The 17751-nt window shown below is 40.3% G+C and overlaps 1 protein-coding gene across 2 annotated transcripts in view; it reads left to right on the top strand.

The window, feature by feature from the left end:
* The window catches only part of Cntnap5 (contactin associated protein family member 5), an 801158-nt gene that overhangs the window by 518808 nt on the left and 264599 nt on the right, over positions 1-17751 (top strand). For both annotated transcript variants that reach the window (XM_010637689.2, XM_010637692.2), the window contains exon 12: positions 14788-14907. In XM_010637689.2, the coding sequence (XP_010635991.1) occupies positions 14788-14907 (120 nt within the window). The remainder of the gene's footprint in view (positions 1-14787; positions 14908-17751) is intronic.

Below are 17751 nucleotides of genomic sequence, written 5' to 3'. Positions count from 1 at the left end.
TTTTTCTTTCAGCTTCACATCTTATTATTGGTGTCACAGAACCTTTAAGACTGTGGTTGAAATTGGGAATATCTGTCCAGTTTCATAAAGTAGGAGAAAGGTTTAGAACAATATTCTCAGAGTAACTTTAGGCCCCGCATTTGAGTTTCAAATCTTTCTTCTCCCCCACAACTACAAGCCTACAGTGTTGGGAGCTGTGGGTGCTGTGGGAAACTTTACTTGTGTGAAGCTGTGTGCATTTGCATGTAAAACAGCAGGAGTAAGTGGGCATGGAGATTGCTCAGAAGTCACCATACCTGATGATTTTTGTTGGTTTAGTTTCTGTTGTTGTTTTGCAGAACTACTAGGGATCGAACACAGCTTGGCTAAACTGTAACCCCCAGTTTTCCTTATCCTGGTTGGTCTTTTCCAAAGCAGATCAGCATCCTTGGGCAGTTCGCCCACCCCGTCACTGAACTGAGCATTTACCTCACAGGCAAGCAGCAATGGATGGGCCCCAAATCTCTCCTCTTCCCTCTGCATTCTGCTGAAGCTTCTGTAAGTCCTGGGCCAGGTCTGTGTGTTTAGTCAGGTGATAAAGAACCCTGGCTTTGGAATGATTTCACTCCACTTCAGTGTCAACAGAGGCATGCACAGGTTTCTACCTGTCTTCCCAGGCTCTTTGGAAGGCTTGTGGGTGTACTCGCCCTTGCTCCCCAAATTCAAGACTATTCTGTCTTCTCACTGGATTTCACACTTTGGAATCCCGTAGAGTCAGGGGCCTTGGAAAGCGCCCTTCACCAGCTCCCGATGTCTCATCGTGTCGAATCCTGCTCCTACAGACCCCAGTAGATTTCCTACCAGCTGGCCTTCCACAGAAGCATGCAATTTACAAAACTACACAACCCCATAAACACACATTTCAGACAAAGTTTAGGCTCTTCAAGGTGATCCTGAAACTCCACCTTCACTAGCTTTACAACAGTTTTGAATTTAGCCCAGATACAGGTACAAGATGTTGCAAGAATGAGAGGCATCCCTGGTAATGAAGGCTACTACTTTGTCTGAAATATACCTCTGAGGATGTAGGTTAATTTCTTTGTGTCAAATATTATGTAGACTGCACATAGTAAAAGCACTTTATTTTAAAGTGTCTGTTTTCAAAGTTTGAGTAATAGACATTTGCCAACTTGTACAGGGAGGTTAATGCTTCATGGTAAGCATGTGCTACAGTGTTAACTTATGATACTGCTGTGACCTCTTTACAGAGGAAACAGACTCTTAGCAGTGGTAAAACAGAGCCAGGCAATTTCATGGCAAAACATGGAATGCATTGTTATTTTCAAGGATAGCTTTACAGGACTTTCTTTAGGATTTTTCCTCATGATTACATCCAGTTAAACCAGTTTTGATAATGTGAGACCACAATATGTTTTTTTCCTGAGATTTTGATTTGTTTTCAGTATCCGGAAGAGATCCAGGAGTTTGGAATCAGAAATCTCACATCAGAGTCACAGATACACCATCCACCTGCCAGCCGGGGGGCTTAGAGCAAAGCTCTCCAAAGAGTGAGCTCATTCTCATGATCCACGCATGGGAATGTTTGGTACCAGGCTTTCTCCTCAGAAACCTCCCTGTCACTAAACTGAAGTCAAAGGAGTAAGAGTATTGGGAAATATAGGCTAACTAAAGTGGTGAACAACTCCTAAATCTCAGTGGCTCAGCAAAGTAAAAGTTGTTTTATGTGCTTTCTCTACTCACATAACACACTCACACAGTATGGCTGATCCATAAAGCTATATGGCAACTCAGTCAGCTCCTACCTCATCACTGCATTCAGGAAGCTCTGCTCAGCTGTTTGGAGAAGCCACACTGGACAGCTTCTAAGGGCCGTGTCTGGAAGTGGGGAGCTGCCCTACCTTACTTCTGTTTGAGCAACACTAATCCACTCTTAGTAACTCACACGTCCTGCTGTCCTTCTGATCTCTCCACTGTCCGTCTTTTCTGTCAGGGAGGTGGTAGGACATCACCTCTGAGCAGCTTTTCATCTCATATCCCACTCCGGGTAATGAACACCTGTCAGGTACTCATCTGTCCTGTAGCAAATATAAAACAGACTTGTCGCATGTGCATGTCACATGCCATGTCTTATTACACTGTAAATGCATGCAGGTCTGTGTCTTTACTATTCTGTTTCATAAGAGAAGTTTTTGTTGCTTGTTTCAGCATCTCTTAAAAGTAGTACTTACTAGAAATTGCAGAACACGAATCATAGGTGGCTTACACAACCTGTGGTATAGGGAAGACATTTACAAATTAGGAATACACCCACCAGCACAGATGCATGTTGGAGAACAGTCTCCGATGTTGCTGGACCCTATGGACTGACTGCTAAATTCTGAGCCAAACTCTTCTTAACACTTGTTGTTTGTGGGTTGCTTTTCAGACAGGGTCTCACTATGTGGTTCAGCCTGGCCCTGAACTCACTGTGTAGCCCAGGCTGGCGTGGGATTCACAGAGATCCTCCTGCCTCAGCCTCTGAAGTGCTGGAATTACAGGCAGGGTGCCACCACGCCCAGCTCAACCAACACTTTTTGAATGCATGTGGAGTAACTTTTCTATGGAAGTGGGGCAAAAAGAAGGATCAGAACTGTTTTTGAACCCTTATTGTGAGCTTAGGTTGGAAATTCACTACAAACCTTCACAATAAGTCCTGTCAGCATCCCTTTATAATAAAACTGAAACTTAAAATAATAAGGCCAGGATTATAAAATTCAGAAGTAGAAAATCCAGGATTTTAACAGGACACTTCTCAGCTTAAGTACTTTTCTGTTTTACACTGCACCTCATGAATTTCACTCCCAGGCTGCTCCGCACGCGGTTGTGAAGTGCACTGAGGACACAAGAGTCCTATGAGCATCAGTCTGTTTCCAGTGGTGGGGCTTGATGCGGACCTGGAATAGAAAGAAGGCCCAGGGAGAGGTCTAGCATGAGCTTTGGGAGGCTGGGTGTGGCTCAGCCTCTGATTCCGTCTCACGTGGAGAAGAGGTTGAAAATCTTCACTGACTCCCCGCTCAGCATGTGGTGCTATTAACAGTGGAGCCATGGGGGACTGAGCGAGCTGTATCATTTCATCTTCAGAGCATGTTTCATAGCTGCACGAGTCAAGGAGCAGTTAGCCCTGATCAGCAAGTCGGTCTGAAACACACAAACCTGCAGTCGTGAGATTTCATTCCATGTGAGAGGAAGACCAGGCTCCTGTGGCTCCGGGTCCCCAAGTCTTGGTGAGCTCGTGCAGGGCTAGCTCTGCTGCAGTCAGGCCGTGCACACGCTTTTCACTCTCTGAGCTTCAGGTCTGGTTCCCTTCATTTTGATTGATTGATGAGTGATAGATTTTGTTTTTACTTTAAACTGCAGAGTAGAATATCTCCACCTTCGGGTTCTTTCCGAGTCACTTTTTATTTAGGCACTACCTTTACTCCTCTTAGCATAAAGATGAGTAAGGGGATGTTACCAAGCTGAGGCCTGCAGCACATTTAAGGATGAATCAAAGCACCTATGGCCATGATTGTCAAGAGCTAACACTTTAACATGGAAGCCTTTCACTGTGCCCACGAATACTGATACTATGTATCAATTAAAATCAAGCTTTCTAAACATCTAAGAACTGCAGCAATCTAAAAGTTGTTTTGTTGTTGTTTTGTTGTTGTTTTGTTGCCATCGCTGCTGTGGCTGTGAGCAAACCTAAGAAGCCACAATTATGTGGGCTGGACCTCTGGGGACCTTAGACAGCTTCCAAGGCTGAGTGTAGCAATGTTGGGAAAGCTAGTGACCGGGAACACTAGGATGTTGGTAAACGTTTGCTGGAGTTTCTCATATTAGAATAAGGCTGTGAAAATCCTGTTAAATATGCACTGTGGTTGGTGAAGAGTGGGGAGGGCAGTGTGTACCATGTCTGGGGTGGATCCTGTGTCCGCTGACCCGGGGATGAGTCACCCAAGTCAGGCCCCTGTTCTCGTGACAGATTTACATCTTTGTCTCTTGTTACTCTTTGTGTGTGTGTGTGTGTGTGTGTGTGTGTGTGTGTATGTGTTTGTTTGGTTTTTTTGGGTTTTTGGTTTTTGGTTGCAGAGAGCTGTCCAGAATATTTGTGGAGGTTATGGCCAACGTAGAAACGGTGGTGTTAATTGCAAAAGTTATACGGAATGCTAAACATAGTGTCCTAGGTAACATTGTATCAGATGGAAACTATGAATTTTGAACTTCTTGTAGTCCAGCTGCATCCCCCCCTTTATTTCTCATTCACTGCTACAGAGTGGCTTCAAATAGTATAAAATATTTGTGCAATTTGACATGAATATCTGAGTGACCGTCATAGCCTCAATTTATCTGCTGCTTTACTGCCATGTGCCCCATAGGCTTATTTTACATGCGGATTATTAAAAACCTTTATATTAAGCACACTTACAGATTTATATTTTCAATATAAGGTGGTAGTTAAATAGATTTACAGATTAGTTTACTGGATTGCTTTCAATAAGACCTAATGTGCAGCGGGAGTATTAGACATAGTTTCACCATGTAATTTAGTAAGTGCTGCTGTGTTCCATCGTGACTGGAATATCCTGTGATTTCTCAGATAAACATGAAATGTAGATGGAGGCTTCGCTGGAGGCGGTGCTGGTGGCAGGAAATTTCTGTGCCTTCCCCGTTGGTCTGACGGCATCCGGCTGCCGTGTTGTGCACTTACCAACCCAATCAGGAACAGCGAGGCTCCATCGCACGGGGCCTCGTGTTCACCTTTTAGCCCCACCTCTGTCCCGTTTCCCATCACGAACACCCAGCAGCTACTAATCTAGTTCCATTTCTGATAACCTCCTTTTATTAGAGAAAATGGTGCAGAACCTGCTCCTATTTTCAGCCTGAACCAGCTATGAACACCCTGGGACATCAAAGATCTATTTTCTAATTTAGTCCCTTGACATCTTTTTTTTTTTCAGCTAATTTCAGCAATCCCATGAGTTTTAACATATTTTTTTTCTTCTCTTCCTTATAACAAGGCCAAGGCAACGTCCTGTAAACCTGCCGCACAAGGGGTTTGGTAAACTTAATTAAATAAATGGCTGCTAAATGCAAGATGCTTCCAACTTTTCCTTAATTACTGGAATTAATTTGATCTTATTGATGTCTGTAGGCTGTGTATGTAGATCTGTAACTAACTGTGAGCATGTGGTAAATATTATATTGCTGAGAATACAGGGAGCAAGGAAAGGAAAAGGACGGAAACATTTTTAAGGCCTTAAGATATGTACCGAGTAAGTTTCTTGTCTGTTTCTACAGTTTTGCAATAGGAATGGGAATGGAGGAGCAGAAAAACTATAGCTCTGACCTTGGCACTTAAAAAGGTGAGGTCTAAATAAAACTATTTTTTCTGTCTGAATACTATCATTATCTTTAATGAGAGTGAGCATTACAAGGACATTTCAAATGGCACCTTAGGCAATAAATTAGCTGCCAGAACTATATTCAGACTGTTTTCCTCTGATATGAAAACACCACTGCTCCATCTGCTCTGTCCAGCTACAGTGCACATCTGTGCCAACTGGTATAAAAGCCATTCCGTGGAGTCCTGGTACGTCTACCGTGGTCCTTCTCATTGGACAACGAGCAGCTTTGCATCCTCTGAATATCACTGTTGCAAATGTAGCAGTGGTTTTACCATTCGCAGTTTTCAGGGAGGTACACCTTGGCATCGATAGGCAGCTTTGTTTTTGCTTCGTGTTCACATCGTCTTCCTCATAGAGGACATCGTGCCTGCCCTCTAGAGGACCTCTGTGTGGCTTGGAGCTTGTGGCTGACACATCAGGTCATGTCATAAACAGCTGGTGGAAGTCCCTTTGGCTTGACATTTACTAGTACCGCAGGGAACAAAGCAAGTCACCATGCGATCTTTTGGATTTCCTCAATTAAGCTTTAAGCAGTAATGGGGATATTAAACTAATATTCGTAAAATATGCACCTTTCGATTTAAAGAAAAATCTCTACACTCTAGGAATTTATGGGCTAACAGGACAGAAAAGAAGTGAATCTACAGACTGCCCTACACAGGGATTGAAACAGAAATGAAAAGTACCCATCTCAAAGTAAGGATATCAAAGCCTGGAGGAAGAGACCCTGGAATGAGTTCTTAAAGGCCAAACCTGTCATGTGACTGAGTCCCCCAGAATCTACTGACATCCACGTAACCGATGCTTTCTTGTCTCTTAAGGATTAGTTTCAACTTGGTTAAATTTTATTCTGTCTCCTTCACTTAGACAGAAAGAATGATAAGTTTATGATTATACAAAACATTTACATGCTTCCAAAGAAAGACAAAGAAAACAAAGCATATTGAAGCAAGTCTTGCTAATATTCCGATCCCTCTTGCCTCTCTTCAGCCTATGTGTCAGTGTTTGTTATGCTTTGTGTCCAGATGTACCCTACAGCCTCATGTGGTCATAGGTGGAGTTTTTTCAGAGGTCACTGAATCTAGAGTGTGATTCTGGGATTAAGAGTGTACGATTACTCAGCCAGTGTACTGATTGGCTTGGTATTGACCTAATACTAATAGTATCAATAAAATAAAAGGAGAAGAAAGGTGCTGTTAAGGATCCCTTCTTGCTTTTACTACTGTGTGGTGCCACAAATTATTTTTCCACTGTGACATCCACCTGCCACAAGTCTCTCCACCGTGGAGCCAGCCCATTATGGACTGAAATCTCTACAAATGGTGAGCTAAATACACCTTACACCTTTAATTTTGGTGGCAGGCATTTTGTCTCAGCAATGAGAAAAAAGCAACTTAAGACACTGCTTTTATAAATGTAATTTTTTCAAAATATAAGCTAAAGAAAACTCGTTGTTTGACAAATGTTTACATATTGTGCCTCCTTTTCTCCACTCTGCTATTTTTCATAGTCGTGCATTTTTGTGTGCACTGTGTGGCTTATGAGAAGTCGTGCCTGCCTCCTGCTCAGCTGAGGTGGGCCTTGTGGTGCTAGGGCCCCATACTTCCACTGGGCACTACAGAGGATGCTTCTGCTGTGCAAGGACAAATGAAACAGTGGAGAAAAACTCCGTGTGTTTTCTCTTCTTTGCTTTGTTTGTTTGTTTGTTTGTTTTCACATTTCTGCCTGTTTCTTGTACTAAATCAGTAGAAATAGGATTTCTGGGTCAACAAATAAATGCAACAGTAACTTAGCTAGATATTTTTCATTCTACATCTAGCTTTTCTACGTGCAGCCCTTGCACAAGCACATATGTTTGCTTTTATCATTTACTTTAATATAAGTCAGTTTGTATCTATTTTCTATTATGTCTAGATTTTGATTTGTAATATGTAATATTGTTGCCATTTCTAGGTTACAAAGAAATCCCATCTTGCTTTCCTCTAGTACATGAATATATATTTTCCTTTTAAAGATTTAAGCCTGTGATTCATTTGTTATTGGATACTGGTGCACGGCAAGAGGAGTAGATCTTTTTTTTTTCTATATAGCTTCTCAATGAACTCAGTATTACTTATTAAGCAGTCGTATTTTTTTCTGAGTTTAGTTGCTGGCTTTAGTATATACAAAATTTTCATATCCTACTGGGCAGTATAGTTAAGCAAGCAGTATAGGAAACAAATGAAAACATTAAGTGTCTTAGAATATTTTGTGGATTGAATATAGCTATTTATGTAGCATTAATTGAAAATTTACCAATAAATAATACTAAATAATTTAACCCCACATTAAAATCCTTGAAGGGTAAAACCACAGACACTTACTTGGAGCTGCCAATCAGTATTTGAAGGATCACTGTTAAATAAAACAAACTACAAACGATATTTTGATATTCTAGAAAAGAGAATCACATAAAATATAAAACAGAGATAAGGGAAGGGGAGGAGAAGGAAGAGGAGGAGAGGATGAGGAAGTGGGAAAGGAAGAGGAGGAGGAACAAAGCAAGAAGGAGGAAGAAGGGAGAGAAAAAAGGAAGAAGAGGTGGGAGAAAGGGACGAAGAGAAAAAAGGGGAAGAAGGGGTCAAGGAGGATGAGATGAACTCCAAAAAGAAATATACACAAAACAAACAAAGCAAATAAACAATCCCATACATACTGGAGGAAATAGTCTCTACTTGGAGAAGAAAGTGTCTAAATATCTATAGTACGATCCATACTCTGATGTATTAAATATTATATCAACCAATCAAGACTCATCTGATAATAATATAGTCAAAGAAAAATACTAGAGTTTTAAAATGCTGCAAGTGAACTACCCTAAAAGTGGGAATAGCTCAGTTGTTATCCAATGAGTTAATGACGTAACACACTGTGGTGGGATCTTTGATGGGGAATAATGCTAAGCAGTCAAGCAGGATCTCAAGGGAACCAGGCTGAAGGCCAAAGCCACTCTCAAAGGCCACGGGCTGTAAAAGGCTGAGAGGTTACATCAGGAAGCAACTGAGGCCCGGTTGGGGTCAACAGGACAGAAGAACTCAGAAGATAATTTTAAAAAGACACTGAAACCCACAGAATACCTAAAACGTGTAAATACTAAAGAAATTATTAGTGACCTTCAATTGTGCAAAAGGATAGAATTATATAATTGAGCTCCTCATCCAGGGTAAACTGTTATCAATACCCTGCCATTTTTTACTCTAATATCTCACCATATTTTCAGTGAGCAGTTTATAAGTAAATATTGTGCCCACACTTTCACTACAATAAGGTATTTGTAGGGAATTCTTCAACATGGAAAACTTTTCACCAATTAAAGCATAACTGCATATCCAACCAAAATTAAAAATACTTTTAATAAGACCTTAGAAAATTCATCCTTAACTTTTCTAGCTGTCTTTGCATAACTTTTATTAAACTATATTTTGGGCTGGGGATTTAGCTCAGCGGTTCTGCTGCTTGCCTTGCTAGTGCAAGGATGGGAGTTCGATCCCCGGTACCAAAAATAAACAAACAAATACACTACATTGTGACAATTATATAATGACAATTTGTTATTAGTGATTTTTATAATCTTTTACTGTCCCTAATTTATAAATTAAACTTTAGATATCTTAGGTGTGTGTGTACAGGAAGATAAACTGTGTGAGCTTAGTACTAGCCATTTTTTCAGGCTTCCGCTCTGAGTATTGCATCCTCTGCAGATAAAGGGCCATGACTGCATTCCCATTGAACTTTCTAGCTCTGGTTATTCTCTGAAAATTCTTTCAGTGGACTTTTAGGTCATTGTCAGACACAGTAAATACGAAACAAAAAACAAAACAAACGGATAAGATCTCTATTGCTTCCAATTTTCATAACATAAGTTTATTCACTAACAAAGTCCAGAGATGATCAACAGACTTAGATGAGACAGATGGAGGAGATGAGATAGATAGATAGATAGATAGATAGATTGATAGATAGATAGATAGATAGATGCAAATGTATATATTTATACTTGCAGGGTCTGTCCTTTCTGAAGCCCTAATGATTATATCATATTGGTTGCTGTGCCATTTTGACATAATTGCAGTTTTTGATAGATATCTTGGATTTCAGGCAAGACAATACATACTGGTCTCATCCTACACTTCTCCTGCTCAAACATGGACTCAATAAAATGCTCCTTCCTCAGGGGCTTTAGAAGATATTGTGCAGTCAGTGGCTTCCAGCACTTTCATGGACCCAAATGTGAAAAGCTATCCCATCATTTATAACAATAAAATGAAGAGTTTGTACTGATACTACACGCTCAGTACGGCTGAAGAACTGTATGCAATCTTTGCATTTTGTATACATATTACCTTTCATGTTAACATTTTTATTTTCTATTAACAATAGCATTTCTATTGTTATCTATAGTTTAAAAATACGATATATTTAAAAAAAATAAAGTTACGCAATACATTTTAAGATTTTTGTCATCTTCACTTAAGCAGTATTTTTACCGTTAGTGCGAACCCTAGTTTATCATGTTTGTCAAACACCCATCTAAATATTAAATATTTTTAATCCATAAGTTCATAATGATAGTAAAATATTTTAATTGGTCATGTTTGCAGAATACTAAGGGAACACTTCAAGGCTTTACTGTAGATGAATGATATTTCAGATCTATAAAATATTTCTACTACCAAATCAGGAAAGTGTGCTATTCAGCTTTCTGTCATTATAACACAGAAGATGAGATAATTAACTTTTTATGTGTAAAGCTTTATTTAGTTTTACATTTTTGGAAGTTTCAGTCCATGATCAAAAAGTCTCATTGTTTGGCCTGGTGGTGAGACAGCACATCATGAAAAGGCACATGGTCAGACAAAGCAGCTCACCCTATGGGCAGGACGTGAGAGACGGAGAGGGAGAGGGGAAGAAAGGGTGCGGAGCCCCTGGGGCTCCCTGTTCCTTTTTAAAAAATATATTTTTAATTGAGTTTATTGGTACGTTTTAGGGATACAGTGCAGCTACATTCATTATTGGGATCTTGTACCTTTACATGACAGGTCTTGGTTCTCATTTTTTCCCCTTATCCCTGCCCTCCCTTCAACCCTCCTCCCCTTCCCAGTTACAAACATTTTATTTCCATTTTTTTCATTTTCTCATATTTTTTTTGCTTTTCCCTTATTACCTTTAGGCTGCTATCCAGAAATCAAACAATAACAAATGTTGGTGGGGCTGTGGGGAGAAAGGAACCTTCTCCATTGTTGGTGGGAGTGCAGACTGGTGCAACCACTATGGAAATCAATATGGAGCTACCTCAAAGAGTTTGGACTGGAGGTTCCATTTGACCCAGCCATCCCTCTGCTGGGTATCTTTCCAAAAGATTTAAAAGAATCATACCACAGAGATATATGCACACCTATGTTTATAGCAGCACAGTTTGTAATAGCTAAAACTTGGAGACAGCCCATTTGCCCATCAGTTGGAGACTGGATAAAGAAGATGTGGTTTTTCTATAAAATGGAATACTACTCAGCCATAAAGAATGAGAAATTAGATTCATTCGTAGGAAAATGGATACATATTGAGGATATATTTCTGAGTGAAATAAATAAGTTACACATGTGCAAGTACCAAATAGTTTCTCTGGTGTGGAAAACTATAGCTCTCTGTCCCTTTGAAAGGTTTACCTCCAAGAACCCAGAGCCTTTCCCTCTGCCTCCCTCCCAGTGGTTCCTTCACTCCCCTACAGTCCTGTCTGGGGCTAAAACCTTTGCCCTGTGGGTCTTTGTGGGTATTTAAAGATCTAGGCTATAGCAGAGTGATAGGATCACAGTAACCACTTACCAGTTACTTTGTCTTTGGACGAGATATTGATATAGAAGAGCTCATTGATTGTGTTTCTGAGTAGTAACGCTTGTTACCAGGCTTAACCCTTATTGTTTCCCCTTAACTGAGACACAGTTAGTAAATAACAACAGTTAGGGAACAAGTGTATTTTGTAGGCTAACTGAAGCAATAAATGACCCCAGAATCTCAAAGGCTTGGAAAAAGACATTCCTTTGGGAATCATATCACCCTGCGAAGTGATTCTGCTCCCTGAGCCAAACACTGAAACCACAGATCCCTCTCCTGAGCTTCCTGCCTCTATGATGTTTGGGCTCTGCAGTGTGCACTAAGACTGGTTCAGTGACTTGCTTTGGTCAAGGGAGCACCTCAAGCATCATGCAGTCAGAGGCTGAGCAGTTGTCCCGTAGCTGCTCTGGGGTCTTTACCATGAACACCTGATGGAGTATTCAGGAACATACCGAACACCCCAACCTGCTGTGCTGCCAGGGAGCCCTGCTGAGCCAGCCCCTGACTGTAGATGTTGGAGTGGACCTCGCAAGTCCTCTGCTCCAGGCCAAGAACTGCCCAGCAGAGCTCGACCTAAATTGCTGGGCCACAGAACTGTGAAAGTGTTGTTTTAAATCAGCATTGGAGTGGCTTATTTTGTTAGTCTCTTTGTTTTTATGAACCAAGAGGTAACTGGATACTCAGAGAATAGAGGTATAAGAAAAATGTTAAAAGAATACAGACATCTTAGTAGCAACTGAAAGAATTTCTAGTGAATTTGTTTCATATCCTTTTAATATTAGAGATTACTTTTTGTTTCATATAATTTTGCTGTTAAAATATTCAGAAAGGTCTAAATTTTATCTTTTTCTCCACAACCACATTCTTTTTCTCCCTTTCACCAAACGGTATTAATTTATATTAATTTAATATGATGATTTGAGGAGACATTTTTGATCTTTGTTAGTGAATTTAGCATTAAATTGGTGAATCTTCATATATTTTTGCCTCTACAGAGACAGATGAGAGAATAAGGCAGTTATTAATTCCAGTACAATTCTATTGGAAGGATGCAATATGGAAAGTTTTTATATTTTAAAGAGGAGGTAAAAAGGGCAAAGGTATCATTTTTCATATTGGTAACCAAACACATAAGTAAAAATGAAAATTTTTAAGCTATAACTGTATAGATATGCTATTTAGAGATGCAATTGTCACTTCCAATGGAATAAATTAAGATTTCAAAGTCATCATTGTTGCGCAGAAGGGAGGTAAGAGCTATTGGGGTTTCACAGCAAACCTTGTGAGTTATGATGAAAAGTGAAAAAAATCAAGTAAAGGAGTAATCAAAAGAAGAAAAAGTAACACAGCATGCGTCTATGATATAATAGTGATAATAGTTTATATTTACCAAGTGATTTCTCAGTAACACGAAAGGATTATCACTGTGAGTCTTTACAAGTAGAGTATGAGGTAAGATCTTCTCAGATCAATAGCAGGATGAGAAAGTTAGTGCTTCGAGTGCTTCAGCCATTTTTTATGGTGAATTCTTGCAAAGCCTAGCATACAGAAACCACACCCAAGACTGTTTCATAGCTCCTGTGCATCTGTAAGAATTTCAGTGGGGTTGGTCTCTCATGCAGCTAGGACCGAGGTGGCGTGACTGTAGTCATTCCAAGCCTTGTCTGTGGGCGCCTGCCTCAGTGCTCCTACGCGTGGCCCACTGCAGCCACATCTGTGCCAGCCCACGTGGGTCTCTTATGGAGCACTGTCCTGATGTGGCTGTTGGCTTTTACCACAGGAAGTGATGCAGAAGAGAGATGGTGTCCACTGTCTTTTTATCGTCTAATCTTGGAAGTGACATCGATCTTTCCTGTCACGTTCTATTTGTTAGAACAATGAATAAACCCAGCTCACTCACAAGGAAAGGATGGATTTATGACTACAGCATGAATACTGGAGAGTGTCCATCATCGCAGGCATCTAAGAGGGTTCTAGCACAGGGAAAGCAGTTTGCCCTAGATCGTATGAGGTACTCCTGCCCTGCAAAGCTACTCAGTTTGGTTCCGGGGTTTGTGTTCTCAACAATTATGATACTATCCATCTGCTACCTGGGCAATATTTACCATTTATGGGACAATGATAGTCCTTCCGTGTAGTGGTCATTGTGGGAGAGATTACGGAAGGCTGCATGTGTAAGTGTTGACTTTCGCATGTGTGACAAACACATAAGTGTGTTATTTATTAGGTCCAGCAAGCCTGATATCAGCGAACATAAATGAGCTGTGTGTTAAGCTCAATATATAAGCTACCGATGGTGACACTCTCATTTACCTCCTCCTTTAGAAAGTGTCCAGGAATGCAAGAGAAATTGCCACGAGTACAAGTATAACCTTGAATTCACTTAAATTTATAAAAAGTCAAACTCCCGGCTCCAGAAGTTTGCTGTAATGAATTACCTGAGGTTCCCAGCCTCACATTTGATCATGATGAAGTGCAGCGTCACGTTCCTGGGATGGGGCATTTGTCAGGAGGGGCAGGCGCAGGCTAAGGCGAGGACCGAGTACAGTATCTTGAACAATTTAAGGAGTCATTGAAGTGTTTTCAGCACGGATGGGTGAGGCAACTGCATATGTACCTGCTGCTCTGAATTGCGAAATTCAGTCAGAAATAGCAGTATTTTATTTTCTTCGTGCATAAAACAACAGATGCTTCCTTTGCACTCCTACAAATTCATTCATGATGATTTAGGGAAAAGCAGAGATTTCTCAAACCCACAGATCAGTCAACGCCCCCTGTCTCAGGACAACTTCACCTGTCCTGTCTGATCACACACAGCCCTCTGTGGTTGGTTATCCGCTGGGCCGAGAGCTTTCAGGACACTGAGTTACTGCCTTGTCCGTGGTTCTGTTCTCTGGTGGTATCTACATCTGTTGATATGTGCTAAGGAATTAGTACATGTTTGTTATGCAAAAGTGGACTGAACTGAATTTGCTATGTGTTAGTTACTGAGACAAGCTTGGGTATATAGAAATAAGGCTTTAACCCTATACTTTTTTAGTGGAAAGGCAAAACTATGCATATGTATTTTTTAAATTTATTACTCAAATATTTGTTGAGCCCATGCTGCAAGTGTGGAGCTCCATTAGATGCCAGGATACAGTGAAAAATAACATGGCCACTACTCTTGCAGCTCTTGCGGGAGACAGAATAGTACACCGGTGAGTCTAGCTCAGTATATGTGGGAGGAGAGAGGAAGGCACGTAAGTCAGCAAAAAAGAGAGGCATGGAAAAGGTGAGGGAGCTTGGGGAGAGGTGTAGCCCGGGATCTGAGTTTAGAAAATCAATGAGTTAAGCTGAACAGAAAATGTCACTCTATCAAGAATTGGCACATTGCTTTGTAAAGGCAAGGGGAAACATTAAGTGAATGTAATTAGGAGACACTGATGCCTCAAGGGCGATATGCAGAGTCCAGTAAAGTTTCCTCTCTGCTGCCTTTCTGTCTTGTCAGCCATCTACGAGCAATCCTGTGAGGTCTACAGGCATCAAGGGAACACGGCTGGCTTCTTCTACGTGGACTCCGATGGCAGTGGGCCCCTGGGACCTCTGCGAGTGTACTGCAATATTACTGGTAAGAGTATATGATTTCCACCAATCCTTACCTTTGCCACTTCATGTTAAGAAGGAAAGGCCAACCACTGAAAGGTGTACCTATGAGAATAAAAATGCAAAGGACTGGCTTCCAATAGGGTGGTATTTTAGTAAGTGATAAAAATTATCAGGTAGTTTATTTTCAGAGGAGAGAGAGAGAGGACAGAACTTGTTCATGATCTTCATGATCTTCATGTTTCACTGAATCAAGATGTAATTATCAAGTGTTTATTAAAGGGTTTGCTAGGGACACTTTTTTTTTAAACATTCAAAAATGGGAAGAAAAGGGAAAGAAACGAAAAAACTTAAAAATCAGTGGGAAGCCCTGAGTCGCTAATAGGAAATCTCCTCTCATATCTGGCCCTGAAGACTATTTATCTGGGAGGCCCTCACGCACTCTGAGTTTCAGTTGTTCACCGGTGAAGCAGGAAAGTTGATTTCAGCCCTTTGGAGCTGTGAAGATTAAATGCAATCATGTATGTTGAGCAGTTAGCCAGGCTGATTATCCCCAAGATGCCTAAAAGGAAAAAAGCGGGGGGCTCTATTTTTGTTTTCCTGGCAATCTCATGGTAGCTTGTAACTGCTTTCTGGGGTGCATTTCACAGAAAAATGCAATTATTACAGGGGTTTGGAAATGGCATATAATCACCAAAGCACTCTATAACAGAATTCCAGAGTGCTGAGTCTTGATGTAATATTTATTTAAACATTCAGTTATGTGAGCATGCCTATCATTTTAAGTATCATTAATGAACACCTACACATTTTATTTTTTTGCTCGTCTGTTCCCAGCCTGGTTTTCAGAAATGTCAGGTACGTCACATAACAAGGGAGGAAAGTAGGGATTTCTTAATACTCATTGAGTCCTATGCTCCAGGCTTCTCTGTAAGAGAGGAACCATGTTTATGAAGCTCTTTCTGCATCCAGATTTTGTCCTAGACATGAAGATAAGTGGAGAAATTAGATATAGTCACTATTATTCAGGAGGCAGTAAAATCGCTACCAGGCAATGCTACAGACAGAAACACAAGCTTGCCATAAGTTGTAATTAAGACAAACTGAGTACAAAGGAGCAGACTTTTACTGCAGAAAATACCTGTTAGCTGGAGTTGGATCTACTTCCATTCCATTTTCATGATACTTCATCCCTTACAAAATGGATATATGCTCTCTGCTTTCCAATAGTCTTACAATGTGGTAACATTTCTTCTCCCCACCACCTTCTTCTTCTGTACTGAGGATAGAATTCAGGACCTCACATTTGCCAGGCAGGCACTATACTGCTGAGCTAAATCTACAGTTCCCATGTTCAATAACCTCATCAAGGAAAAGGTTTCTCAGTACATCTTGGTTACTTTAATATAATCAACAGAGCTGCATATTTAGCTCTGTGGTGCCACCACCTGCCTCAGAAGTGCAAGGTTTATATATATATATCCTTGTTAAAAATGTAGACTTTCTGGCATCAGATATTCTAAGTCAGTAAATGCATTTTTCATCTGCTTTTCACATGATTTAGATGTGAATTGTATCTGGTCTACAATTTACCAAAAAAAAAATGAGTGAGCAGAGTGACTGGGTGTGATATGTCCTAATGGGAGAGGTGACCACGATCACTCCTGAGCACTACCATCTTTAGGGACTAAGCCAGAAGTTTACAAACGTCATCCATTTTAACTCACACAACAAACATCTGAGAAAGTTATATTTGTTCCATCTTCAATGTAGAGAAGAAAAGAGAATATGATGATTTCATGACTTGTTCGAGGTATCGAGTTCTGCAACAACTAGTCAAGACTCAGGAAGCAAGCAGAACTTCTGACTCAGTAATGATTCCTATTGCTGAACCCTTAACTGGATACTCTGGATTGCATATGCTTAGCTTAAATAGCGTTTGCATTTTGTTATAAAAGTAATACATGTTAATTGTAGTAAATTTGAGGAAAAAAGAAAAATATGAAAAAATAGTGGAGGGACAGTATTCTATGGAGGTATATATTTTACATACATAGGCAGATACCACACTTGTATTTAAATTGCAAATTTAAATTTTAGTGTCCAAATGCAATCTTTTTTCATTTCCATTAAAATGCATACTGAAGTTTACATACATACATTAAAACAGTTTAAAATTGTTAAACTCTCAGGAATGGTGCATGCACATGCATAAATAAGGTAGGACTGGCTCATGACTCTCCTTTGCATGGTAGTCCTGTCTTCTCCTTACAACAGACTTAGCTCAGGGTTCACGTTCAACAGTCTGTGCAAACATGGCTACTGGTGAAGGCATCCTTGTATGTAAAGTGCATGGTTTTGCTGGTGTCATCCTGGAGAATGTCACTGGACTTGTGTACTGAGCTGATCCTCTTTGTGTACAAGAGTGGGCATCTCTTTTGATTATGATTGTTTTGGCCTCATGCACTTGCAAAATATATAGGCTTGGTTTTTGCTTTTTCACTTCACTGTTTGTTACTTCACTGTTCCTAAAATAGCTATAGAAATAAAAGTAAAGTTGCCTGTAGGTTGAATGAACAATTATCATATTTAATTGGCAAATAATTTCCTAATGAATAAATGCAATCGAATCAAGTGTTTATGTTTCAGTTAGGACATTTTAATTGTTACTATTCAGCACGAGTGGCTTGTGACACTATGAAAAGTACAATAAACTAGTCTAGGAGAGAGCATGAAGGAGGAAGGAAGAGTGATTAAAGAAGAGACAGGAGAGGGGGCCGGGGATTTAGCTCAGCGGTTCGGTGGCCTGCCTGGTGAGCACAAGGACCCAAGTTCAGTCCCCGGTATCAAAAAAAAAAAAAAAAAAAAA

The sequence above is a fragment of the Fukomys damarensis genome, unplaced genomic scaffold (assembly GCF_012274545.1).
Source record: "Fukomys damarensis isolate Sample0158 unplaced genomic scaffold, DMR_v1.0_HiC HiC_scaffold_29, whole genome shotgun sequence".
NCBI classification, from domain to species: Eukaryota; Metazoa; Chordata; class Mammalia; order Rodentia; family Bathyergidae; genus Fukomys; species Fukomys damarensis.
The sequence above is the reverse complement of the archived record's forward strand: the minus strand, read 5'-3'. Positions and strand labels throughout refer to the sequence as shown.